The sequence below is a fragment of the Musa acuminata genome, chromosome BXJ1-11, assembly GCF_036884655.1.
Source record: "Musa acuminata AAA Group cultivar baxijiao chromosome BXJ1-11, Cavendish_Baxijiao_AAA, whole genome shotgun sequence".
In the NCBI taxonomy this organism is placed as follows: domain Eukaryota; kingdom Viridiplantae; phylum Streptophyta; class Magnoliopsida; order Zingiberales; family Musaceae; genus Musa; species Musa acuminata.
Window position 1 is genome coordinate 9,495,001 of NC_088337.1, and position 25,207 is coordinate 9,520,207.

The following is a 25,207-nucleotide window of genomic DNA, read 5'->3' on the forward strand; positions in this document are numbered from 1 at the left end:
GCGACGGTGGTAAGAGCTGAAGAACCCTCGTGCGGTTGTCGTCTCTCTTGTGTTTCTACCTCATATATTTGTGGGATTCCGTTCAGGGTTTGTGATCCGTGGCCATCATGAATGGAGGATTTGATTGGAATTGTACATTTTGGCTACTAAAAACTACATCAATTTGGCGTGATGTCGCAGCTATTTGGGTCGGAAAACGTACCTAGTTAAAGTGAATGCAGTCAGATCACCTTTCTTGTTTCGAGCAGAGATCTCATAGGTCTCTCCACTACCTCTCCTGGGAAAAATGGGATTTGTTTTTCTTTCGATTTCTTTCGATCTTATAAAGAATCCCTTTTTTACCTCCTTTTCCATGGTTGGTAAAGATATAGTGAAATTTAGCACTTGGTTTTGAACTCAAGTTATTGCATCACTCTCTTCTGAGGTTTCTTCCCATGATTTGGCGATGAAATTGGTTATAAATTAGCATCTTTTTAATTTGTTTGCTACTCTATTCTTGTTTAGTTTAGCTTATAGATAGATAACCCGTGTAGTTGAATGCTGGTAGTTGAATGCTTGACATGGTATCAACCTAGTATGTCATTATCTGATGACATGGTATCAAGCTTTTAGATAACTTGATTGAGTTCGAACCACTGGCCCAAGATGCTTAAAGTCTAATTTAACAGTTATATACTCATCAAACCCTTATAAGTTGATCCTCTTTGGCCCTGCCAACGAGTAGTTCCTTCCTACTCGAGCTTCTCATCATGTCCAGTACTGGCCGGTCTAATAATTTTGTTAAGCCTGAACCACTGACATAAAATGTTTAATGCTGATCTTATAGTAGTATACTCATTAGATGTCAATCTAAGTCTTAGCTCACTTTCGATATGGAAATAAATCTGGGATGTTACAATGTACATGTCCAATTTCCAAATAGTTATTCGAGACTTTGGATTCTTTACTAAATTCAGCTATGGTTCTTATCCGGTGGAGCTGTTTTTGAATTATCGCATGTTAATTCTTTTTCCTTCTACCAGGAATTTGAATGTTATTATTTTCTAGGTGTGCTTGTTGAGTGATCTCATTTTTTTCCATGCTCAATCTTATATAAATATTTCAACTTACTGTTAGCCTACGAGTACTAAATATTAAAGACATTGGGACCTAGTTGATAAAAATACATATTTTTACCAATTGTTCTTGGTTACATTTCTGAAGATGCTCACTTCTGCAGCTTGGTGTGCCTTCTGTTTGCACGTCGAATTCGTGCTTTTGATTCAGTCAAAATATCATCTAAGGTTGCAAGCAAGAATGCTACCTTTTGCTTTTATGAGAACAAAATATCAAAGTATGTATTCCCTTTTCAGTCTCTTTTAACTTCCCCTATGCACTCTACAACAAATAACTCTCTCATTTCTCATTCTTCAGAGGATGCGACAACAAAATCCTATTGGCAGAACATGTGACACCATTTTTCATGGCTTGACTACCTCTTGGAAGCGCATTTGGTTGTTTGCGGGGAGATCTGTAGTTGTTTGATTAAATTACAGTGACTGAATCATTACAGTGTTTACATGCTGGACACCTCCTGTCCTCCATTGCCCTTCAAATAAAGTGATTGGTGCAATCACAGTTCCCCATGGCCTGACAACACCAGCAGCAAGAGGATGGGAGGTGGTCTCTTGCAAATGTAAATGGAAGGGATGCCTACTGCACATAGAAATGGAACATGTACGTGTCAGAGAAGGGAATCGAACTGGATTAAGATTAACAGATTTGCTTTGCATCTTGTTGGCTCCTGCTCTTTATTCTGGTGAGTGATGGAATCCAATTATTGGGCATTGGTGGCGTACAAACTCCTAATATTGTATTCTATCAACCTCAATAATGTGTACAACCATTCATCCTTCAGCCTGAAGGATCAGAATGAGTAGGTGAATGGTTCCTGATCGAGTCTCATCTGATTCTGATATCTTGCAGTAGGATTTCCGAGTGGAAATGTATTTGGTACTACAGGAGATTATGCAGCGCTATATTTTGCACCTTTGCACAGCGTTCTCTGGATCAGAGCAAGTGACTTGATCCATTGTTTGTTTGATTTAATATATGTTTTGTGGCTGACATAGATCTACCAACAACTGGCTTTAACATTAGCATTCTGATCTCAGTTCTTGAGGATTTCCATGCTGTCCTCAGGTTGCTCTTCCAGCATTTGAATTTGAATTCCTTCCTTGTTTCCATCATGGGCTGCAGCATCCTTTTCTTTACTATATAACTCTGTACCAGCAAGCAGAGGAGAAAAGTTTGGGGACGTTCTCTTCTAATTTCTCTGCTTTGAGATGCAGGAAAGCTGCAGTGTTTATTTTAATGTTGGACATCACTGATGGAAGCAGGGAGGAGATCAGTAACAAGTGTGACAAGATTGGATCTACAGAAACAGGAATGGGATGGACATCCACATAAACTGACTAATTGCTAGAGTTATCCCCTCCTCCTTATCTCGATATGGATATAAAGGATATACCATCAATATGCATACAATGACTCAAATCTTGATTTCCTAAGTGGTAAATTTAGAAGAAGAAATTGATATATGTCAATTTTGACATGGATCCTATACAAAGAAAGAATCTCCAGCTAAAAGAAGACTGTTGACAAGAAGCAATGGGATATCTCTGCATCAAAGAATGCATGTTTAATGATGTATCTATCCTTTGTACAAATAGCTTGGCTATATGTGTCTTCTATCTAGACAATCATGAAGGTGTCAAGTTTAAGTTTGACTTGTACATCATTTAATGTAATGGAAGGAGATTATTTTTTTTGTTGAAACATTTGAAGAACCATCATGTTGAATGGTCCAATGTGAATAAAAAGTGAAGCAAACCTAACTATATCACTGTACTAGTGAGAAATCTTATACTCAGTCAAGACAATCCTACATTCATGAACAACAACATATCATGCATGAATCACACAACACAACAAAGTTGGACAAGTGTCCGCACCCATCTGATTGTGATTGTTGCATTGGAATTGTGGGGATCATGACCACAAATCCGAATCATACAACTGTCGTGATTGGGATAGAAACAATCAAACAAAGACTCTTGTTTATGAATTGCTGTCTGGGCCTCAGCTGTCTGCTGCCTCTCCTCTTTGGCAGTAGCTTCCTTCACAAGCACTAGAGAAGAATGTCCCTTGCAAGAAACCTCCACTATGAACAAAAAGCTTCACTAGTTTCATCCTCTTTTTCTCCTTTTGCAGCCAACCAGCTACAATGGTTGGATCATTAAGCTACTTGTTAGACCATATCTCTTTCCCCCTCTATATTCAACTCTTTTTGGACCCACCATTCTTCTTCCTCGCAACTGCACCTGCAAGCGAAGAAGGCACATGAATGAGCTGCTCTCAGGCCTCGTCTCCATAAACTACTCTGTAAGCTCAGGATGTATGATGAACAACAAGCCAGGAAGGCAAGACTCTGATTGGGTTTCCATGTTGGGATAAATCTAAGATGCAAGTTGCAAGCTAAACTATTGTTTAGATTGTGAAGCCAACCCCCTGTTCGACTTCTTGTATTATTTGCTGTGTTGCTCTCAAGACGTAATGTGTCTTCGCAAACAATATCTCTCCAAAAGACACCTTTTTGAGATTTTGAGCTGAATCAAAATCAAATTGAGCTTCACCTGTAAGAGAGGCTTCATTTTGCTGACTTGGGAAATATGATCTTGTTCTTGACCTCGAATCAATCAGCATAATAAGCATTTGTCCATCCAAATCAACACTGTTTTAATTCTGAGTTCTTGAAACCCGAGTTGTTTTACTCTGATCCCAGTACATCATAATAAATGCTTCTACCAAGTCCAAAAGAAGCTCTTGGTCCCCCTGCCACACAAAAACCAATCACCAAGTCCCAGGACAAAAAAGTGGTCGTCAATCCAAAACCACACCCACCCCCCACCCCCCCCCCCCCCCGACCCCTCCCTCTCTCCGATTTTTGGTGTATTTAGTGTCTCTAAACACGATTCATCCATTCTTCAAGCAATTAATCAGCACAAGAAAGAGGAAGAGAGCAGTTTTGAAGCCGTCCCTCCTCACCCTATCTTCTATTGCTTCCATCCACGTTCCCTTCCACTATTACCATGCCTTTTCCGTCTCCAGAAGCGCACAAAGCTAAGGACAAACGAAGCCAGAAGCAGAGACAGAGCCGGCCGTGAAGGGGAAGAAGAAAAATACATATCTAAAGTGATGTTTCTCACGTCCCACCACTTCAACCTTCCTTCAATCCAACTCCATTCGAGAACAGTCCTTAGGCCCCCTCCAAATCCATGCCTTTTTTCCATGTTGGAGAAGGAGCAGAAGTGCTCGTGTTGTACAAGTACAATCTTTTTCCAGCCGTTGTTCTAAAAACCCAATCGTTACCCAAACATTGTTCTAAAAATCCAATTTTTACCCAGACACTGTTCTGAAAATCCAACCTTTCCTTTTTGTTGATCTTGTTTTCTTAATACTGGAACTTGCTGTTCGGCCCACCCCAACCTCCTCCACTTTTAATCCTCATAATACCAAGCTATGGCTGAAGTGCTCCGGTCCCCTTCCCACTTCGCCTCGTCTCCCAGACGCACCCTTTCTTGCGACCCGAATGATGGCTCGAATGGCCTTTTAAACCCTTCCAATGGCATTCGAGGGGGCGGAGAGGAGGAGGAGAATGAAAGGCGTGGTGCCGGCGGTGCGATAGAGAGGAAGAGGGAAACGAGGAGAGGGGAAGGAGTTGAGGAGCAGCAGCTGTCTGTGTTGGCACTGCTGCTGACGTTGTTCCGGAAGTCGCTGCTGGGGTGCAAGCCGGAGGGAGTCGACGACGAGGATTTCGGCTCCATGGAAATTGGGTGCCCCACTGAGGTGCAGCACGTCGCACACGTCACCTTCGACCGGTTCCATGGATTTCTCGGGCTGCCTGTCGAGTTCGAGCCGGAGGTCCCCTGCAGAGCCCCCAGCGCAAGGTCTGAAATCACTTGCTTTTCCTGCTTAGATTGTGTTCTTGTTGGGAAAAAAGCGTGAGCTTTTGGTTGACTCTTTGACTTGCGGACAACTTCATGTTCTTTAAATGGAATAATTATCATGAATTCGAAGCCTCTAAATTTCATGAGATATTACAGTTGAAACTTTACATTTAAATTCTTATTTCTTAACAAAAATATTCTTTTCCAGTTTATAGATAGATTTATAAATTCTTAATTAGCAGAATTTAACTGCGCTCTTTTCTCTAATTTTTCTTTCTAGTTCTGGTGTGTGTTATGGAAATTGTCATTGCTTGTTGTGAGGAATAGAAAATTTTGGATGCTGATTATTTGGAAGAACCGGTCGATTAAGTAGGTCGGAACTTTGAAGTGCTAATCATGCACACCCTCAGGAAGCATGTTGCGTGACTTACAATATCATGTTTCATGCTTATAATCGCAAGCTTGTTTGAAACATCTTTGTTAAAGATGTTGATCTATTTTCATCAGCACAAAATTTCATCTTTTGTTATCCTTCACCAAACAATTTTATGGCCTTCTTGCTATCAGGTGAACTGACGATGCCTTTTGAGTCCATTTGTATCACTTTTCAATGACCTGACTATTCAGCGAGCCAAATCGTAATATCTCTAATAAGGAATGCGGGATTTTGATTATAGCTGGTCTTAATATCTCATCGACGATGAGCTGCCTGAACGTTAACATGTACCCATTTAAGAAACATGCCTACCAGACTACTAATTATGACTGCCTTCTAAACATCTGGAACTTAAATACAAATTGGCCAAACTGGTTGGAATTGGTTGATTCTTGATTGTGTTGAGGATCGACTAATTCTGGGTTTTGTGTTTTCACCCTTTCTTTTATTTTATGTAACATGCTAAATTTCTGCTGCAGTGCAACTGTCTTTGGTGTTTCCACTGAATCTATGCAATGTTCATATGATTCTAGAGGCAATAGTGTTCCGACCATACTCTTGCTGATGCAAAGACGTCTTTATGAGCAAGGCGGCCTTCGGGTATATTTGCTGATTCTTAATAGACTTTGTAGTAATTTTTAGATCCCTAATATTTGATGCTATTTAAACTGAACAGACAGAAGGAATCTTCAGAATTAATGCTGAAAATGGCCAAGAGGAATATGTGAGAGATCAGCTAAATAATGGAATAGTGCCGGAGGGTGTTGATGTGCACTGTCTGGCTGGTTTAATAAAGGTATGCCTACAAACTTTTTCCTGTTGCCGCACATGTATATACTAAATGCATACACCCTTTAAAGGTATAAAGCTTGTTTCAAGGCAGAACACCTATGGTCTGTGTATTCTGCATGTTCTGTGTTACTGTCTGTTCGCTAGATTACTACAATCTTTCAATAAAAGTTCATTAAATTAGATGTTAGTTTGGAGAATTAGAATGGATGAGTTTGTTGATTCTTGTGTCAAAATTTTAAATTCTTTTTATCATATTTGGTATATTCTAGTTACCTTTTCTTTGTTATTATAATTATGATGATACAGTCCTGTTTGCTAGTGTACTACGCCAGTAGTTTAGCCGACACCAAATGGTTGGGCCTTCTCGCTGATGATAGATAACATACTGCAAACAGTTCACTTTTCTTTTTTGGTGGATGTCTCGTGCTTCTGTTGACTTTTAATATGTGATGGATAATGCACAATAAACTAAGAACCTTTATTTGAAATGTAGTCAGATTTCGTTTCTGGAGGTTGGTCATAAATTTCGTGGAAATATATGTTCACACTTGTGGAACCAATCGCGTCTTGTTTCGTTGTTCTCTAACTCATTCTGTAAATATTTGATGTAGCAGTTCTCTATATAATGGGAATATGGAGACAGAAGCAATATCATATTTTGGAAATGAAACCATTGCAGAAGTCTTCTTTACTAGTTAATTCATGCCATTGCACTTTGTCTAATTTTATCATACGATCTTCTAATAGATACTTCTTTATGCACTCTTGATTTTGAACTAAAATTCAATACATTAAACATATGCCGAGAACAATTTCCACAGAAAAGTTGATCTTCCTGAAAATATTACCTTCTGCATGTTTTCATTTTCATTATTTTGATGCTTCTACAGGCCTGGTTTAGAGAACTTCCTACCGGGTTGCTGGACTCTCTTTCGTTTGAGCAGGTGATGCAATGCCAGACAGAAGAAGAATGTTCTCGGCTTGCTAGATTGCTACCACCAACAGAGGCTGCTTTATTGGATTGGGCTATCAATTTGATGGCTGATGTTGTCCAAGAAGAACAACAAAACAAGATGAATGCACGCAATGTTGCAACAGTGTTTGCTCCAAACATGACTCAGGTATCTAATGGTAAATGCATGGCACTTATACATCCAACCGTGTTCCTTCACGTAGCCTAATCAATAATTCCTCTATCTTTCGTCATGGCCTTTTCCTGTAGAGAACTTACAGCTTACCATTCAAATTAACACAATTATACCTAATTTCTATCATAATTTTAGATGGCAGATCCTTTGACTGCTTTGATGTATGCGGTGCAAGTGATGAATTTTCTTAGGATGCTGATCTTAAAGACACTTAAAGAGAGACAAGAATCTACTCTAGAGGATGCTTCACTTTCTAATGCAGATCCATCTGATGAGAATGGCCATCACAGCCCTCAGCTTCATCTTGAAGCTCGTCTTAAAGAGGCAACTGAAGATGTTTGTGTTATCGAGGAACCTGTTGTGGACAATCTTGCTGGAGTTCCTGAAGAAAGGCCAACAAAAGATGAGGAAGCTGATGGACCACCTCAGACCTCTCATGACAATGCTGCCTCTGAAGGGACTGCAGTGCAACATTCAACTCATGAACTCTTCTCTGAGAATTCAGCATGCCCCGATGGTTCATCCGGTTGCCAGGAATCAGCAGCTAATTGTTCTAACGCAGTTCATACAAATTCGCATAGGAAAAAGACAGGCCAGTCAAACAATCAAAATCATTGGAAGGGCAGAAAGGCAAAGGGGAAGTCTACCAGTCGAGCTTCCTTGTCAGCTGAGAAGTCAAGGGGGACCAGTATCGCAAGTCGTATAAATTCAAAGGTTGAGCTTGTAGAGGCATGGAGGTGAAACCTGTTCCTTCTAACTCGTATCTGATGGTAGGCATCGGTTGATTTACTGTGAATTTGCTTTCGGTCTTTCGATGTTTCGTACTGTTTGGAACATGTTTTTTGGTTTCTGGTAACTTGAAATTTTGAGTGATCAAAATGTGCTTGTTTTCTTGTTCATCTGAGGAACCGAAAACTTGTAATAAACAGCAGAGTCTACAAGATTGTTTGCTTAGGATTCTTGCTTAGCCAAATTCATGCCGAGACATGTTCTTGCCAAACCTGCATGTTCCTCAACTTTTATCTGCATGACCCATGAATGACTGTCATGACAGATGCATGAATGAAAGGGAGTACTGTTAAGCTCCTGGTGGAATGTTTCTGCTCATTGGCTTACATCACCATATTGCTCTTACTAATTAAGAATCTGCTCATTCTTCAGTCTGAACTGTGAATTTTCATATGCATTGAGCGTATAATTAAATATTATTGTAAGAGAAGAAATTCTCGAGCGAAGAACTTGAGTTATTGCCCATGTTTTTGGTTAGAAAAATATTTTTTGATATATTTTGGTTGGTATTGATATAATATAATCGATAAACTTATTTTATCTTTTTTTTTTTTTTTGCATCGTTGGTTCGTGTTATATCTTTTTAGGACAATGAATATTATTCCTATTAGATTATAGTATTTTTGTATTACGTTATAGTTTTTTTTTTAGTATTGTCAAAAACACTATAACACAATATAAAAATATTACGGATATATTTTTTAAATAAAATTTGTACAGAAATATTATAATATAATATGTTTATATTATATTTTTATTAAAAATATTTTAACATAATATAAAAATATTATAACTGGTCTATTGAAAAATGAAGAAAAAAAATTCATATATTAGGTTAAAAAAAAAGAACTTTGTTAGAAAGTTTTGGAAATAATGATACTTTTCAAAAAATAAAAAAATATTTTTAGAAGTTTGCCCTAAACTATATTTTTATATTACATTATAGTATTTTTTTTAGTATTGTCGAAAACACTATGACACAGTATAAAAATATTACAGATAATTTTTTTATACAATTTATACTGAAATATTATAATATAGTATTTTTTATATTATATTATATTATAGTATTTTTATTATTAAAAATATTTTAACATAAATATAAAAATAGTTAACTGGACTAGTTCACCTTGGTGCATAGGAAAATGAAAAAAAAAATCATACATTAGGTTAAAAAAAACGTCATTAGAAAATTTTGGAAATAAGGATAATTTTCAAAATAATAATAATAACTGTTTTTAGGAATTTTCCCTAAACTAATCATAATGATGGTTTTGAGGGATGAAAAAAGAAGAAGAAAAAAAAAAGAGATAATTTTAGGGACAATTGTCGAGTAATTGTGTAATAAATCACTTGAATCCTGGCCTCTTCTAGAATATTCCAGAATCTTGGGACGGTTTTGTAAAGCGTATAATTGGATGGACTTGACGCCGGAATGACGTCATCGCTTCTTGCGAAGCAAGTCACGTATGGCGATAAGATCCGCGGCGGCGCGCATCGCTCGCTAGTGGAGGCCAACGCGATGGAGGGAACGGCTCGTAGAACCCCCCGTTACTTCGGCGACGGCAAGGGTCGGGTCCTCAGCGAGGAGGGGAGAGCCGCCGAGAACGTCTACATCCAGGTAAACAGCCTTACCTTTCTCTCTTTCGATCTTGATTCTTTTGGTGTTCGACGGAGACCGGTTTTGTGTGTAGAAAATGGAGAGGGAGCGGATGGAGACGCTGAGGCGGAAGGCAGAGAAGGAGAAGGAGAGGCTGGAAGCCGGGAAGGCCGAGTCCGAGAAAGTAAGCAAATCATCCTCCTTAGGGTTCCTTTCTTTTTCGTTTGCGATTGATTCTTCGCCCTTTTTTTTTTTGCTGATTCGGTTCTTCTCAAATCATTAGGGTTCATTTGTTTCTTGGGTTGCGAATCGTCTCGATTCTTTAGGGTTTGGTTCTTTATGTGTGTTTGTGATTCTTGTCTCGTTCAAGAAATACGTGTTAGAATCTTGTGGTATCGGATCATAGTTCTACTATATAGGTAGGCCCGACCGCCGTACCGGTTTCCGTTCGAGAACGATTCCGGTTTCCCAAAACCAGGACCGGTTCTGGAATTCTGGTTCTGGTTGCGGTTCGAACGGTTCTGGTTCGAATTGTCAATTTTTTTTATTAGTTTTAACTTAAAAATAATTTAAAATTTTAAAGAAAAATAGATGTATTACTAACTGTAAAGAGTATAATAACAACATAAAAAAAAAAAAGTTGATATAAAGAAGAATAAAATTATAAAATTTTTAATAACCTAGGTTTATTAGTTCTAAGCTTAAGAATTTAATCATCATAACATAGATCCAATTTATATTTTATTTTTATATTTTATTATATTTAGTTGGTTTGAAATCGAAACCATCGAATTGAAATCGCTGGTTCCGATTTCCCAAAAATAGAACCAAAACTGAATCGCCCAGTTCGATTCCGATAACTGTGGTCATGGCTAATACTATAAGCTGTGATCAAGGAGCAAATAAGTAATAAAATTCGGGAATTGGACATGACTCGGCTGTGATCAACTCTCACACCAACTTTTTTTTGTCGTTGCAGACTACCGAGGAACCCCGTAAAAAAGGCTGATGCGGCTCGGAAACACTTGGCTTTGTGTAGAGAGAGTGGTGGACCTAAAATGTCTTGTGTCTGTTCATAAATAAGAGACAACGGTATGTTGATTTCTTTTTTGTGTTAATATGCATGTGGTTTGTGAACTGTAAAATGACATGTTGTAAATGCGATGTTCATTATCATCAGATCTCTTCTGGTGGTTTGCTTCTTTATATATATCTATCTGCTTTATAATTCATTCACAAAGGTTAGCTTGTGCCGAGCGATGCTGAAGCTGGAGAAGTGGGACATTCTCCGCAAGGATTCGATATCATTAATACACTCGTAAGGTTTGTCCTAGGACTAAGAGCAATTTGGTGGATATGCCCACCCCCTCACAAAAGTCACAGTGATGGGTACACAAAGATGGGAAACCTTGGCAGGGATCAGAGTGAAACAAACACGTTCGTTGATGTTATTTAGTCAAATTTGTGAAGCAAGAAATGAATTGATTCATGAAATATATTAAAATTGTAAGATTGGCGGGCGGCAGTTAGCATGTTGGCCAACGATACAATGGACCCGAGCCCACTCGGTTCAGCATTTATGGTGAAGCACACAAGCGAATAAAATAGCTAAGTTGGTCATCTCTTGGCTCAACTAGCAAAAACAGATCAGAGGGCATTCTTATCAAATATGAAGACCTTGTTTTTTATACTACCCACCCACCCACCAAAATGTGCTAAAAATATATTTACTACTGATCTAAAAACATCATATGTTTCTGTTTTGCTATAAATATCACGCTTGAAATAATGCTGCAGTGGTCCTCCAAAAGTGTATTATAATTAACAAACTATGATCCAATACCTACTGGCCACCGCAGGAAAGGACATTACATTACAGAAAAAAAAGATGCTGTTTCAAAGGAAAAGAAACCTGGGCCTCTCAAGTTCTTAAGATGGGGAAATAATGAAACTGATGATACAAGAGACTAATTGTCTCCGAGCACAAGTGCTTTCACGATAGCATCACTCATGCCATCTGCCAACGGGAACAGGTGGCCGGCATCTGGAAGCTCATGGTAATGAACCCAGGGCAATTTTTGGCTGATATAGCGTGACAGGATGACCGGCACAATCAGATCCTCTGCTCCATGCCATAGGTGAACAGATCCTTCATTGTTAGGGAATGGGTTATCAAGTTCCAAAGGGCTAAAGTCCCAGTGTCCAAAATTAACCATCATGTCACGATGAATGGACTCGAATTCTCCTTGTTGCCTTATTTGTGCCTATCATTTGCAAATAGATATGTTGGATCAGCATATAACAACATGGGGATGTTGCTAAGAAAGCCAGTTATCTCCAAATAACTTCAGATAATCCCGACAATATGATTAGATAATTTTTTCTCTGCAAATAGGGACTATGTTGGTAGCATAGTGTTCCAAGAGTACATGACTGGGTTTTTCCTACCTATTTACAAAACCTATGGGGCTGAAGAGCATTCAAATTCAAGAAACAGTTCTCTATATCAATTAAGCTTTTCTTTTAAGCAAATCCTGATATGAACAAAAAACACTGTGCATTGTGTTTGGCAATAAATTTTCATGATCCAATCTAAGAGCTTATAGGGTTTTCTTCAAACTTCAATATATGTTTTTAAACTTGTTCTTTGAGCAATTACTGTTGTAAGGGGGCACCTAGTTTGTTACTCAACAGTCTTTTCTCCATTTTTATTTCCCATCTAGCAACACGAACATATCCGCTGATCCTTCTACATAATTTAGATCCAAAATCTTTACGGCTAAAGTAGACAAATACCATGTGACTGAAACATGGTAATCACCCAAAGCAATAAACTGAGCTTTCTGCTTTTAATTTGGGTAACATAAACTAAACTCTATGCTGTTCATCATGGGTAATGAAATAATCCTACATGAGCCAGAAATAATAGCTAAAGACGGAAAAGCATATTACAGAGGAGTGTACTACCTGATACCCTCTGGCTGCAAATTTTGGTAAAAGCTTTAGGTCTTCAGCAGAAAAGCCATCAACACGTTGAGATATCACACTTGATCCAGGAAATAATTTCTGAGTGTTCCACCAGTATGTCAACCAAGGAGCATAATGAGCTATCCCAATTGCCCATTTATCTTGTAGGAACTGCTGATTATAAGCTTTCTTAGATAAATTGGAAGGAAAACCACGCCACCAGTAGTTGGCAACAGGGGCAACTATTGCTGCTCCAGCAAGTCTGTCACAATAATAAATTCAGGAGATGTCAAAAGAATTTGCCTCTTAGAAACCTTGTTGGAAATATTTTTCCAAAGAAGATAAATTACTACATATTAAGAAAGTCAAAGAACTTTTATTTATCTTTGGCATTAGCTTTTTCTTTTCATGAAACCATCAATGAAAGCAAACTGAAACATAAGTCGTCACATGAAGAAGGAAACATAGTAGTTAATAATATAAAAATCCACTTTATTAATAAAGTTGTCTTACAGAATGCTTAGGAGAATTTCCCACATCGTGTAATTTGAAGTCTCCAAAATTGAGATTGCTGAGATTGAAGAAACTTTAGGGATGATCTTCTGATGGTTTGGTAGTCAGTTTGAAATGGATGTGGCCAGATTTTAGTTCCACCACCATATCAATATTCCACTAAACTAAGTAGGAGATATTTGATGGAGTTCCCTGCATCCTTATTATCTCTCAGCATCAGGACAATTGTCATCACTTTGCATTTTTCGGGTGTTTTATTTGAAACTTTCACTAACTAATGCTAGAATGTGCTCACTTACTATGTAGAAGAAAAAGAATGTGAAATGCACCTCAAACCTGTGATATGAATTTAATGAATTTGGTGATAATAATATGCTTAAACATATGATATCTGGAATTATAAACGACATTGTCTCCTGGAGATGTCATATATTTCTGTAGTTAAATAATAGTATCAGGTATTGTAATATTCTGTAGCTGCGTTTTCACTGTCAGGTTACAGTATGTCAAGTCAGAGACAAAATAACTACACCTGAGGCATAAAAATGTATCACAAAGTTTTAACTTGCATACTTTTAGACATTAAGATTGCTAATTTTTATTGAACATGACTCTGGATGAGGATAAATATAATAATCATAATAATAGGTCAGCTAAACAGCACAAAGCCAAATTTAGAAAGAACAAAAGGAGAAAATCCTTTTGAATGCAGTTTGAAATCATGTAACTAATAAACAAAAGTTACTCTTAGCAAAAGAATAAGTCTAACAGTAGGAGTAACTCATGAATTCTTCTATAGAAAGCAATGCTACACATCAAAGAATAAAACTCGTTCAGATTCAATATGAAAATTCTTCTGAAACTAGTGAAAATCTCTGGTTCATACCTATGAGGAATAAATTTCAAACATGTCCAACCAATCTCTCCTCCCATAGAAAACCCAATAATGTAGAATTTTGATCCAAGCTCCAACTTGTCGGCAAGCTCTTCGATATCCAGTGCTGTGCTTTTCTCTGTCATCTTTGGGTGAGGATCACTCTCTCCATATCCAGCTCTATCAAATGATAGTAAGTAAATCCCTAGTTCTTCAAGCAATGCCTGAAAATTTACACGGTCCATTAGTCTTACTTGCCAGTGTGGTTACACAGTTAGACAATATTGGGAAAACTTAAAGACATGAACAGTGATCAGTACCGGAGATATGGGAATCACATCAAATTTGCAACAGTTAAAACCATGGATAAAAACGATCTTGTACTTTGCCTTTTCTTTTGGAACACCATTTTCTGTGTAGGCCAAATGTCTGCCATCTTTGAGTTTGATTCTGGATGATGTAACAGGAGGGCCATCTGGGGATCCACATATCTTAGGAGGGGTGGGCTGGATTGCCTGATATGACCAAGCGACTAGGCCAATGAAAAGAACAACTGAAAGTTTCTTTATCATCCCTGTATTGTGAAAATTATACTTTAATCAGTTTAAGAAAGAAATTGTAGAAAATTAAGGATTGCTACATGGGCTACCCTCTTTTCCTCCCTCCCATGCCAAACATGTCCTCTTATATGCATAAATCATAAGAAAAGCAGTAGCCACAAAATGACATATGAGTGATTTTTGCCTAAGAAACCACTAATATATAAATAATCATTTCAACTATAATTTTGCTGATGATTTACAGTGTACACATTGAACCAGTATGATATTAATTGTAAGATAACTCAAGAATCGTGGAGCACATGCATAGCGTGCATGCACACACACACACATATACATACATACATGTGTGTGTGAGAATTAGTGTCCATAAAATTTGGGCATGGCTCCATAGCATAAAATAAAGCAATAGAGAGAGATGAAAGACAAATTAGGGAAACATAAATGTAAAGATAAGATCTGTAATTTGCTTTGAAAAAATGGTACAATTCCACTGTGAAACTATTTGCTTAGAGGCATAAAAGTAAGTACATATAAGCCAAACTAAGTATTACAATGTCTATGAATGTGATTTTGTAGCATGGAGTTCAATTTTGCCCAGACCAGTCCATACCGACCGGTATTTATCAGTTCTAGTGCAGTAGATGGATCACCTTACTTTAGGAGGTTTGGTCCAGTCTATTTTTCCATTTAACAGTTGTCTTTTTCTCTCTTTTTTTTTCTTTTAAACATCCCGTCGCCTAGGACTCGTGATTCACGAACATTAATCACCTCTATCAGTCACTCGACCACCACCAACCCCTGCTGCCACCAGTGCGCTCAAAGCCTGCTGCCAACCGCCAACCTCATCTATGGTATATCTCCTCCTTCCTTCCTTCCTTCTTCTTCTTCTTCTACATCCTCCCCACCTCCCCTAGCAGCATGGTACCACAATATGTTCTAGCGTACCATGTATCATTATATTACAACATACCGGATCCATGCCGCTCAAGCCATGGATTCGCATGGGTCCGGTACCAGAAATTAAATACCTTGCCTTGTAGTGGCTAAACACCATCATGTGACTAAATTAAAAAGAAAAGGGAGAAAAACATCATTTAGTTCAAACTCAGCAATCGTGGGACTAATATCTTAGGAATACAGCACAAACATAAATACATCACATACATGGATGTGCATACATACACATGGATACACATAAATATATCTACCACAACCACAAAAGGAGAATAGGACACGCACACACACATAGGTATCATAGAACTGAAAAGAGAAAATACATATAGAAATCTTCACATCAGTAGGCAAGGACTTCTTGTCACTACTCTTGGATATCTTCACCAATAAAGAAAAACAGACTGTAATAAAAAAGTACATGAGACTGATGTTCATCCAGTTAGTAGCACCAATGAGTGATGTGATCGAAGCATACAGGTATTTAACATTAAGAACATCGGAATTATCTCCACCATTAACGTGTTACTAAGATCATCAATTTTCCAACCTTGCATGAGAAAGTTGAGATGTAGCATCTGTTCCTAACTTTACTTCGACTTCCTCTCTCTAGAGAGATCTAGCAACCGTTCCTAACATCAATGAGTAGTAAAAATTTGATTCACGGGAAGATACTCCTCAGGTCAATTTCATCAGCTTCAGATCACTTAAAAAGGGTTTAGATTTCAAGTATTCCTACATCCCTAGTTCTAATATCCTCATAAAGCAACTTCAAATGACTTCAAAGCATACATTCCAGGATTACAAATTACACCATAACCACCTCGCAAATCTCGATCACTCAGCAGATGCTAGAACCCACCACCTAATGTAATTACAGGTGTCGGAACAAGGACCACAAGAACCCTAGTGCTTCGGCCACCATCCAATTTGAACTTGTTCTATGGTCAACAAGTCCAATCATGTTTTGCAGTGTACAAACCTACAGATCACTGGAACCAGAAAGTACATGTGCTGCTTTTGGGACCTTCACAGTGCTCAACAACCAGAAATCACGAAACCTGATATTGAAATGAGAGAAAAAAGAGAGAGAATCCGTGAAGCCCTAAAGACGAAAACGAAACAGAGGCGAAAAGAGATGGAGACCTCGAGGGAGGAAAGAGGAAACGGCGTGCGTCTTCTTTCTGGTGTGAGCTCTTGCAGATGCGGCCGAGACCTTCCGGATCGTGCCCGCCATCGCCTTGCTCGCTGGTCTCGCTTCCCTTCTCCTCTTCCCTCGGCTCGACACAGGCGCCGATAAACGGGCAATATAAAGAGACGTGAGTCAACGCACTATGATCCCCAATTCGCCTATCGATCTCCCTCGGACAGTCACTCATAGGAGTTCGGAGCGGTCCGTAATCGTGTAACAACCACCAACATTAGCCAAATTTTTTTATTTATTGAAATCAAAATAATATTATCGTTTTATACTTTGAAAATATTTTTTGTTGTCATTTTGAAGATAGTGATTTATATTTATATAAATATCTTTGTAACGATTTCTTATATCACGGTTTTTTAGAATAAAAAATTTGCTCTCAGTCACGTGTTAGGAACGTGATGGTTTGGTTTGGTGTGCCCATCAGGTGACATCATGAAAACAAAGATGTGGAACAACTTCATGTATACTATCGGATTTGAATTGAAGATCCGCGCATTCTATTTAAGTAACCTATACCCGTATTTTTATGTTGGATTCGGGTTGGATGTGCCGTCGTCCTCTCCCTCCGCTTCCGCCGCCATCGGCTCCCTCTCCATTGCCGCTGCAGTCATTTTCTCCCTGCGCAAGCTTCTGGAGCAATCCATCACCACCGGCCGCAGCATGCCTTCGACGGCCTCGTCGCAGCCTAGCAGAAGCTCGAGCCCTTCGATTCCCTCGTGGTGAGAATACGCCGACGACAAGAGAGAGAGAGAGACAGACAGACAGATAGCCTAAAAACAAACCCTAGCTTGGAGTAGCCGGCCCGAACTCCCGTTCCCTTCCTCTATCTTCTTCGCCTCTCCGTCTTCCTCATCCGCCGTCTCCCTTCCGTATCGATGGCGATTGCAGCCGCCGACGAAACGGGCCGCAGCAGGGCGTACCGCCTAGTGGCGGCGAAGGGCGAGGACTAGCGGCACGGTGAGACAAGGTCCTTTCTCGTTTCTTGATCGTGTAGATGTAGAAGATTTCATCTTCCTGTTCATCTGCCTTATTGCCAGATCCCTACTCCCTCTTGGGATCGAGAAACATAGGCGTATTTTGGACATCTGATGATGCTAACAGACATTCAAGGTTAGGGCTGTTAGGGGAAGCTCCATCCTTTCAAGGTCTGACCGCCTCCTTATTCTATTCCATGGATCGACATCTTTTAACTTCGTTGTAGAACGATGGCTATGCTTACATGTGTTTCACATTGATAGTTGTAGAAGTTGGTATGTTTTATTATTGTGCTTCCCACTGGGTGGGAATTCGTTACCGAAAGAAGGGACCTTTCTGATGTAGAATAGAGAAATAGTTTTCCTCATTGCAGTCAGATCCATGCTGAATCGAATTCTGTATCTTCCCACAGTGAGGTTGACACTGATACCTGATTAATGGTTCACGTTAAACCAATTACCTAGCATATCAATCATCCCTCAATGAGTTTTTTGTTCCATGTTCTTTCATGTCTGGGGTCAGTGCGTCAATGTAATGTTACTTTCATTTCAATAAGTAATTGTATTAGATTTTGCTACCTCTTTGCTAGAAATATCCAGTGATGAATAAATGTTTTAGCTCGTGACATGTTTATTTGTTATTTTGATGTATTAGATTTTATGCAAACTTTTAGAAAGATATATATTTACCAACATATCATCACATTTCTTTTACCTGCATTATGATGTATATATAACAAATAATACCGAGTAATTCCTTTTTATGCTCCCTTTTTTCATCTTTTTACATTTCTAGATCTCTTCACTCTTTGGGTCAACATACGTCTCAGGTCACAGTCTAAAGTAGTCTCACTTTTTCCCCTAATTTTTCTTTTATAGATTACTTTAGTTCATTTGGAGTACCTATTGATGCCCCGAGTATATAAATAGTTAGAAGCAGCAATTAAACTGACAAGGTTTCGTCAGAAAATTTCAGAAATGTTGGTTCCAGTGTGTTTTCATCACTCTTAAACTTGCAATTTTCTTATTTGGCTAACATAATTACTTATTAGTGGTTTCTTTGGCTGTGGCTGCAAATTATGCGCATTTGTTTGTGTTTTAATGGTTTCTACATTTTGAGCTGTTCCTTTGTTTGTTGGACAATTTGCTCCTAAATCTGAAAGGGTTTACACTCCATTGATGTACTTCATTTCATGTCTGTCTTTGGTTCAAAGAAAGGATATGATGGCTTGTGTAAAAGGTCTGAGTAAGAAATATATGATTGTAATGAGATGGCTTTTGGACAAGGAAGAGGGCCCTGGCCCTTGCTCAAGTTGTGGCACTGTGCTTTCGCAACCTCTTCTATATTAAACAGTTCATGTTTAGGCATGGCAATGGGTTGGAAAAAAAGGCGTGGGCTGCATTTTAGTATTAAATGTTGACCTAGACTTCTCCCTATATTCCGAGTAGATGCCATCTGATTGCTATCATGTTTTCTTCACTGATCAAATTTCCAATCTGATCCTTTAAATCTTATAATGACTTTGCTGTTTTGGTTTTCTTTCTCCAAAGGTTTCTGTGACTTGAGAATTCATGCATAGGCATCGACTATGATACTAGGCTGCTGAATATTTTCTAGATCAGGAATGTGTATCAGAAATGGTTTTTTATTTTTACATTGTGCTAGTGTTCTGCAAATTCATATTTTGTTTATTGGTTATGAGCTTTTGGAGCAGTCAATTTTGACATTCACAGAAATGATCCATCCTTTTATCAGTGACATTGAACTTTTGCATGGATTTACCAGTAGTTTATTATTATGAAAATGATCTAAAGTTTGTTACATAATTTTATTGTACTGTGGGTTTACTAGACTGTTTTGGTTTCTGTCATGATCCTGAGGAAGCATGTGTATTTACACCTAATGGAAATTGCAATTATGCAAAACATATTTTCCTTACTTTTTTGTTTGAGGAGTTGATTTTTAGCTTCTTTTTACAAAAGATACACTGATTTGCTTTTGGATTTGTTTTGGCTCTGTTTCAGCTAACAGTGGACTAAAAGATTGGAACACAACTGAATCAAGTTTGATCAAATCAGTCTAGTGGCTTCATATTTGGCCTTCGGATCTTCTTTTCTGGTGGAGTTCGAACATCAATTTTTTATTCTCATTGATCCAAAACAATGAGAAAACTTTTATCTACTTGGCACTACATTTGAGCACCGATGTAATGGGCCACTTTTGGACGACCTCCTAACCCTCATTTTGCAATTTGAGACATCTAAGTGGTGAAGGTACCTTACGTCACTTTTTGGTGATGATATAGTTCTATACTAAAATCTGTCAAGATCTATGTTCATGAGATTTGATATAGTTTTATATTGATTGACAATGATCTAACATAAACATATACCCTTTTTAGCTAGGCTTGAGATTGGCATTGATAATGTTAATTTTATTTATGCCAAAAAAAAAAGGCAACTAGGTTCTTGCCACTTCTATTGGAGTCAACTGAGCATTTTCAAATGGTTACCTGTAGAGATGACATGCAAGTTAAGATGGGAGTTATACCCATCCCACCTATCCTCTCTCTCTCTCTCTCTCTTCCCTTGTCTTGCTTCTCGGCAAAGTTTTGCTTGTGCCTTACCTATTGGTTTTTAGGAACCCTGGCTACATTGTTCTGCTTCAGTTTGGACTTCTTGTGGCATGAATCATAAATATCTCTTCCATGTTGACAATTTGGCCATATTTTAAATTGATTTAGTAATTTTATTAGTTTATATTGGAGCTTGAGGAAAAGCCATTTTGTTCTTCCTATCTTGTTAGTTGCAAGATTCACGGATGACTCCACCAGAAGACGCGATCAACGTTAAACCACAAAAGAAGAAACCATCGAAATGGATGTCTACTGCAGTTCAGATCAAAGAAGAGTGTTGGGGGAAAAGAAGCTTCCCATCTGTCCAACAAGCCACAAAATGGATCCAAGAGAGGCCTGTAAAGTGAGTCTTTCCACCATATCCGACAGACAGACAGACAGACAGGTCAACTCCTGATTCTTTGTGTGATTCCTCAGGATCCAGTGACTACTGCAGGGCACTACGGCGCAAATACTTATTGCTGGAGGAAGAAAGCTTGATGCAGAGGTAAGAACTCTGGAAGATGAGAAGTTTGCTCTGTTGGATCAGCTCGTTGTCTTGGAAGGTCTTCTTGATCCTTCATCATGTAGGGGGTTTGTGAAGAGAACACCACCCGACAGAGAGATTTGTATGTTCTTAAAAGCCCAAGCTACGATCTGAATTGATGTATCAGTTGTATTTTCTGATTAAGATGTATAAAATATTACAAATGAGAGAGAATTCAAAATATAGTTTAGAAGGAACTCAGGTGTGAATCACTGTCGAACATCTATTCCAAACCTTTCGTGGAGACATTGATATGATTACTGTACAAAAAGAATATATAGAATGCAGGAAGATAGTAGATAGGATCAGAAAGTGACCAAAGAAATTTTTATCAAATCAATGAGCATTTAGAAGAATATAAATATTTTAAAAATACAAGAAAACATTTTTAATAAAAATATCTAAAATAAAATTTGAATTTTAAGATATAATATTTACCGGCAAAGTGTACATAATATCTTTGCATTCACTGATTAATAGTAGAATTTTTAGGAGGTTTATATGCAAAGTGAATCTCTTAATTATCCTCTTTACTCTCGTATAAAAGTATAATAGCATCGAAAAGATATTAAATTTGATCTATGATTTTTTAATTTTAATTTTTTTTTTATATTAAAAATTTACACATAATAGCATAATCACATATCTATACTTACCCATGTCACATATATCTATCAACTTAGATTTGCAAGCATCTTTACTTGTTTTAGATAGCGTGTAGTTTTTGCATAGCAAGGGACAGGATAACATAGAGTGTGTCCCATGGCTTGCTTGCTTGCTCGCTCAAATAAGCCAAGAAAACACCTTGATGGAGACGAGGAGGAGGATGTTTGTTGTATGCTGATGCTGAAAGCATATGCAAGTGTGCACCTTACAATGCTTTTTCTCCTCGATCCGAGTTTGCTTTCAAGTTTGGACATCAATTTTGCCAACCTAATCTTTCTTTATATCTAACGATCTCAGTCCGTGATCTCTTCCACCCCAAGAAGGAAGATGGAAAGACGGCCATGGTCTTCCCCTCTGCGCCTCGTCTTGCTCTTCCTGGTCTCTCTTCAGGCCTCCGGATACACACGGCCGCCACCGGGGAGGATCATCGAAACAGCCCACACCAAGTCTTCGTCCCACCCACAACAGGTGTGCAGTGTTAGTTCTGATTCATGCAGTCATCAATGAAGTGATCGTGACTTCCGCTGTGATTAGGTCCATGTCTCAGCAGTCGCCGCAGATCACACGAGGGTTTCATGGATCACCGACGACAGGCATGTTCCTTCGCTGGTGGAGTACGGGAAGGTGTCCGGGAAGTATGACACCGCCGCCACCGGAGAGCACACTTCCTACATTTACTTCTTCTACACCTCCGGCAAGATCCACCACGTCACGATCGGGCCTCTGGAGCCCGACACGGTGTACTACTACCGCTGCGGTGGAATCGACCAAGAATTCAGCTTCAAAACCCCGCCTGCAGCTCTCCCCATCGAGTTTGCCGTCATAGGTTCGATGCTCGTGCTTGTTGCGAGGAGTGCTGTTCTTGCTGAAGATCTTTGTCTACAGGTGATCTCGGGCAGACGGAATGGACGGCGTCGACGCTGGCGCATGTCGCGGAGTCGAACTACGACATGCTCCTCCTCCCCGGCGATCTCTCGTACGCAGACACGCAGCAGCCGCTGTGGGACTCCTTCGGACGCTTCGTCCAGCCTTACGCCAGCAAACGCCCGTGGATGGTCACCGAGGGCAACCACGATATCGAGGCCTTCCCCGTCTTCCACTGCCACCCCTTCGTAGCCTACGACAGCAGGTGGCGCATGCCGTACGAGGAGAGCGGCTCCGCCTCCAACCTCTATTACTCCTTCGACGTCGCCGGTGCCGTTCATGTCGTCATGCTGGGATCCTATGCCGACTTCAACGCCAGCTCAGCACAGTACAAATGGCTGGTGGCGGATCTGGCGAAGGTCGACCGGAGGATCACTCCTTGGCTAGTCGCGCTCCTCCATGCGCCTTGGTACAACACCAATCTGGCGCATCAGGGGGAGGGGGAGAGCATGAGGCAAGCCATGGAGTCGCTGCTCTACCGAGCTCGCGCGGATGTCGTCTTTGCAGGCCACGTCCATGCCTATGAGCGCTTCGTGAGCCTTCTTCTTCCGTCGAGTTAGGATTAAGCTTTTGATCCAGCAAAACAAATCCGAATTGATGGCTTTGGTGCAGACGAGGGCATACGACAACAAGGCAAACCCTTGCGGGCCTGCGTATATAACCATTGGAGATGGAGGAAACAGGGAAGGACTCGCACTACAGTGAGTAGGACGCACAGAAACAGTAACTCGTCATCTAGAAGCATTCTGATGTAGATTTTGATGTCCGTCCATGCGATCATGTGAAGGTTCGACAAGCATCACAAGTCTGCATCGCTTTCCTTGTTCCGGGAGGCAAGCTTCGGGCACGGGCGGCTGAAGGTGGTGAACGGCACGCATGCTCACTGGTCGTGGTACCGCAACGACGAGGACGACGGCTCCACCGTCGGCGACCAGGTGTGGGTGGAGAGCTTGAGTGCTTCTGCCGCTTGTGGGGGTCCGCTGGGTGGGGTTCCATCTGCTTCAACGAAGGTTGAGCTGTAGATTTCAGAAACGTAGGTGAGACCGGGGGATGGTGATGCAAACATGAAAACCTGTTGTTTTAGCTCTCCAAATCATTGATAAACCTTTTTTCTTTCTTTCTTTATTTTAAAGCTTTTTTTAAGAAAAAAAAAAACTCATTGAACATATTTTTTAAGGATAAATGATGCCATTTATTTTTCAAAACATTCATTAAATTTATTTTTAAAAGTAAACGATGAGAACGAAATCAAATCCCAAAAAATGAGATAACTAGCTTATTAATTATATTGAGTTTAAATCATTAACTTAAAATATTTAAGTTGAAATTAATAATAATTCAGTACTCATATTTTTATAAATCAATTTTGATTTTTACCTACTTTCGACTAATCAGAATGCTATGAGATATAGTCTAATGAGTGATTTTTTTCTATTTAAATTTTTTACTATATCTTAATTGTAATGCCCTAAAAGGCTATACAATACCTAATAAGAAAATCTATATAATTGTGGGATTGTAGTGCCCTTGACTTTTGGTTGGGTTGAGGCATTACAATTACCATTAACTATAGTTAATATTATCTAGTTTGAATTTTAAAAACACATACCTAATAAAGGGATTAAACACAGTTTTATTCTAGTTGTATGATAATTAAATGGCAAAGATTTGTAAGTTTTTGGATTTTACAAGGATATAGGGTATATATATATATATATATATATGTGTGTGTGTGTGTAATTTTGTTATAAATTGAAAAGATGTTCCAAAATTTAGAAGAAATATGATGAGGTCAGATTTGAGTCATAAAATAATGATTGTTATAAATATTTGAAAAAAAAAAACTGGGTGTAATTAAATGAAACACCAAGTTTGATAGAGTCAACTTGTAATAGATTCAACTACCCTATATGTGTTTGATCACATAACATATTAGATTAGCTTATTGTTGGCTCCAATCAACTTCCTCCATATAAGATCCAATTGGATCATCCATGATCAAATTAGTCTATTACTTATTTAAATAAATTTAATTAGTTTAGTGGTTATTTTATATATGTCATCACATGATAACATATTTTTATTTATATATTTATTATTTTGTATTTGGACTTTAAAAAAAAAGGTCTAAAATATTGTAATGAAGGTCATAAAAAATATAGTTAATTGTATTATTTTCTTATTTTCATATCTATTGATCCCTCACATGTTATGCTAAACCATCACCATACTCTTCTGCTCTCTTTTTAATAACAAAGGAATATAAAAATAATAAGAATGATAGTAATTATGGATAACAAAATAAGATAATTAGTTTCTTTTTCTCCTCGTTGAGTAAATATTGAGGTAAGATAGATAACTTATTATGTATATGTAATATATTTCTATACTAATCAAATCTATTTAAATAAAAGATAACACTAAATTGATTTTGTTCTTTTTTTTTAATCTTGTAATATTTTCTTTTATTTTAGTTGGAAGAAAATATTTGGAGTTGAGGAGCTGCAGGCTCTGTTCCTATTGTGATGGCAGAGCTCATCATATCCCATCCCGTGTTCTCATCTTCTTCGTGATGGCAGAGCTCGTCACATCAATTTGTATTTGCCATTTCCTCCTTATTTAATGCGAGTTTGAAATTTGAAGCTGAAATGAGTTC

At 38.6% G+C, this 25,207-nt stretch overlaps 4 protein-coding genes, 1 long non-coding RNA gene and 1 other non-coding gene across 9 annotated transcripts in view; 5 read left to right on the forward strand and 1 right to left on the reverse strand.

Moving 5' to 3' along the window:
- The window catches only part of LOC108951675 (uncharacterized), a 2,860-nt gene extending 86 nt beyond the window's left edge, over positions 1-2,774 (forward strand). Inside the window, exons 1-4 of one of the 2 annotated variants that reach the window (XR_010481146.1) lie at positions 1-9; positions 87-259; positions 1,220-1,333; positions 1,414-2,774. The exon at positions 1-9 is cut by the window's left edge and continues 86 nt beyond it. This is a non-coding gene — a long non-coding RNA (uncharacterized LOC108951675). Of the gene's footprint in view, positions 260-1,219; positions 1,334-1,413 lie in introns of both variants that reach the window. The other variant, XR_001976187.2, reaches the window with a different exon arrangement.
- A 1,201-nt stretch (positions 2,775-3,975) lies between these two features.
- Positions 3,976-8,318, forward strand: LOC135597170 (rho GTPase-activating protein 5-like). 2 transcript variants are annotated; one of them, XM_065089759.1, is made up of 5 exons: positions 3,976-4,988; positions 5,904-6,024; positions 6,101-6,220; positions 7,107-7,337; positions 7,627-8,318. In XM_065089759.1, the coding sequence occupies exons 1-5, from the start codon at positions 4,561-4,563 to the stop codon at positions 8,068-8,070; spliced, it is 1,344 nt and encodes a 447-aa protein (XP_064945831.1). In that variant the 5' UTR covers positions 3,976-4,560; the 3' UTR covers positions 8,071-8,318. The 2 variants fall into 2 exon arrangements, with proteins under 2 accessions (XP_064945831.1, XP_064945830.1); XM_065089758.1 differs by having other exon boundaries at positions 3,977-4,988; positions 7,500-8,318.
- Positions 8,319-9,573: 1,255 nt separating this feature from the next.
- Positions 9,574-10,932, forward strand: LOC108951720 (uncharacterized protein At2g27730, mitochondrial-like). The gene is made up of 3 exons (XM_018820544.2): positions 9,574-9,774; positions 9,848-9,937; positions 10,733-10,932. Exons 1-3 carry the CDS (start codon positions 9,589-9,591, stop codon positions 10,760-10,762), a joined length of 306 nt encoding a protein of 101 aa, XP_018676089.2. The 5' UTR covers positions 9,574-9,588; the 3' UTR covers positions 10,763-10,932.
- A 534-nt stretch (positions 10,933-11,466) lies between these two features.
- On the reverse strand, positions 11,467-17,001 carry LOC103971218 (uncharacterized). 2 transcript variants are annotated; one of them, XM_018820859.2, is made up of 5 exons: positions 16,768-17,001; positions 14,497-14,681; positions 14,120-14,331; positions 12,721-12,982; positions 11,467-12,017 (listed from the first exon to the last, which is right to left on the reverse strand). In XM_018820859.2, exons 1-5 carry the CDS (start codon positions 16,856-16,858, stop codon positions 11,721-11,723), a joined length of 1,047 nt encoding a protein of 348 aa, XP_018676404.2. In that variant the 5' UTR covers positions 16,859-17,001; the 3' UTR covers positions 11,467-11,720. The 2 variants fall into 2 exon arrangements, with proteins under 2 accessions (XP_018676404.2, XP_009383460.2); XM_009385185.3 differs by having other exon boundaries at positions 14,428-14,681; positions 16,768-16,998.
- A 266-nt stretch (positions 17,002-17,267) lies between these two features.
- On the forward strand, positions 17,268-21,158 carry LOC103971220 (uncharacterized). The gene is made up of 5 exons (XR_010481147.1): positions 17,268-17,782; positions 17,863-17,970; positions 19,825-20,073; positions 20,606-20,778; positions 20,853-21,158. It is a non-coding gene; the product is annotated as an uncharacterized LOC103971220 (transcript).
- A 639-nt stretch (positions 21,159-21,797) lies between these two features.
- Positions 21,798-23,676, forward strand: LOC135597171 (purple acid phosphatase 22-like). The gene is made up of 6 exons (XM_065089761.1): positions 21,798-21,823; positions 21,951-22,095; positions 22,162-22,453; positions 22,513-23,084; positions 23,164-23,252; positions 23,339-23,676. The coding sequence occupies exons 2-6, from the start codon at positions 21,955-21,957 to the stop codon at positions 23,571-23,573; spliced, it is 1,329 nt and encodes a 442-aa protein (XP_064945833.1). The 5' UTR covers positions 21,798-21,823; positions 21,951-21,954; the 3' UTR covers positions 23,574-23,676.
- The last annotated feature ends 1,531 nt before the right edge of the window (positions 23,677-25,207 follow it).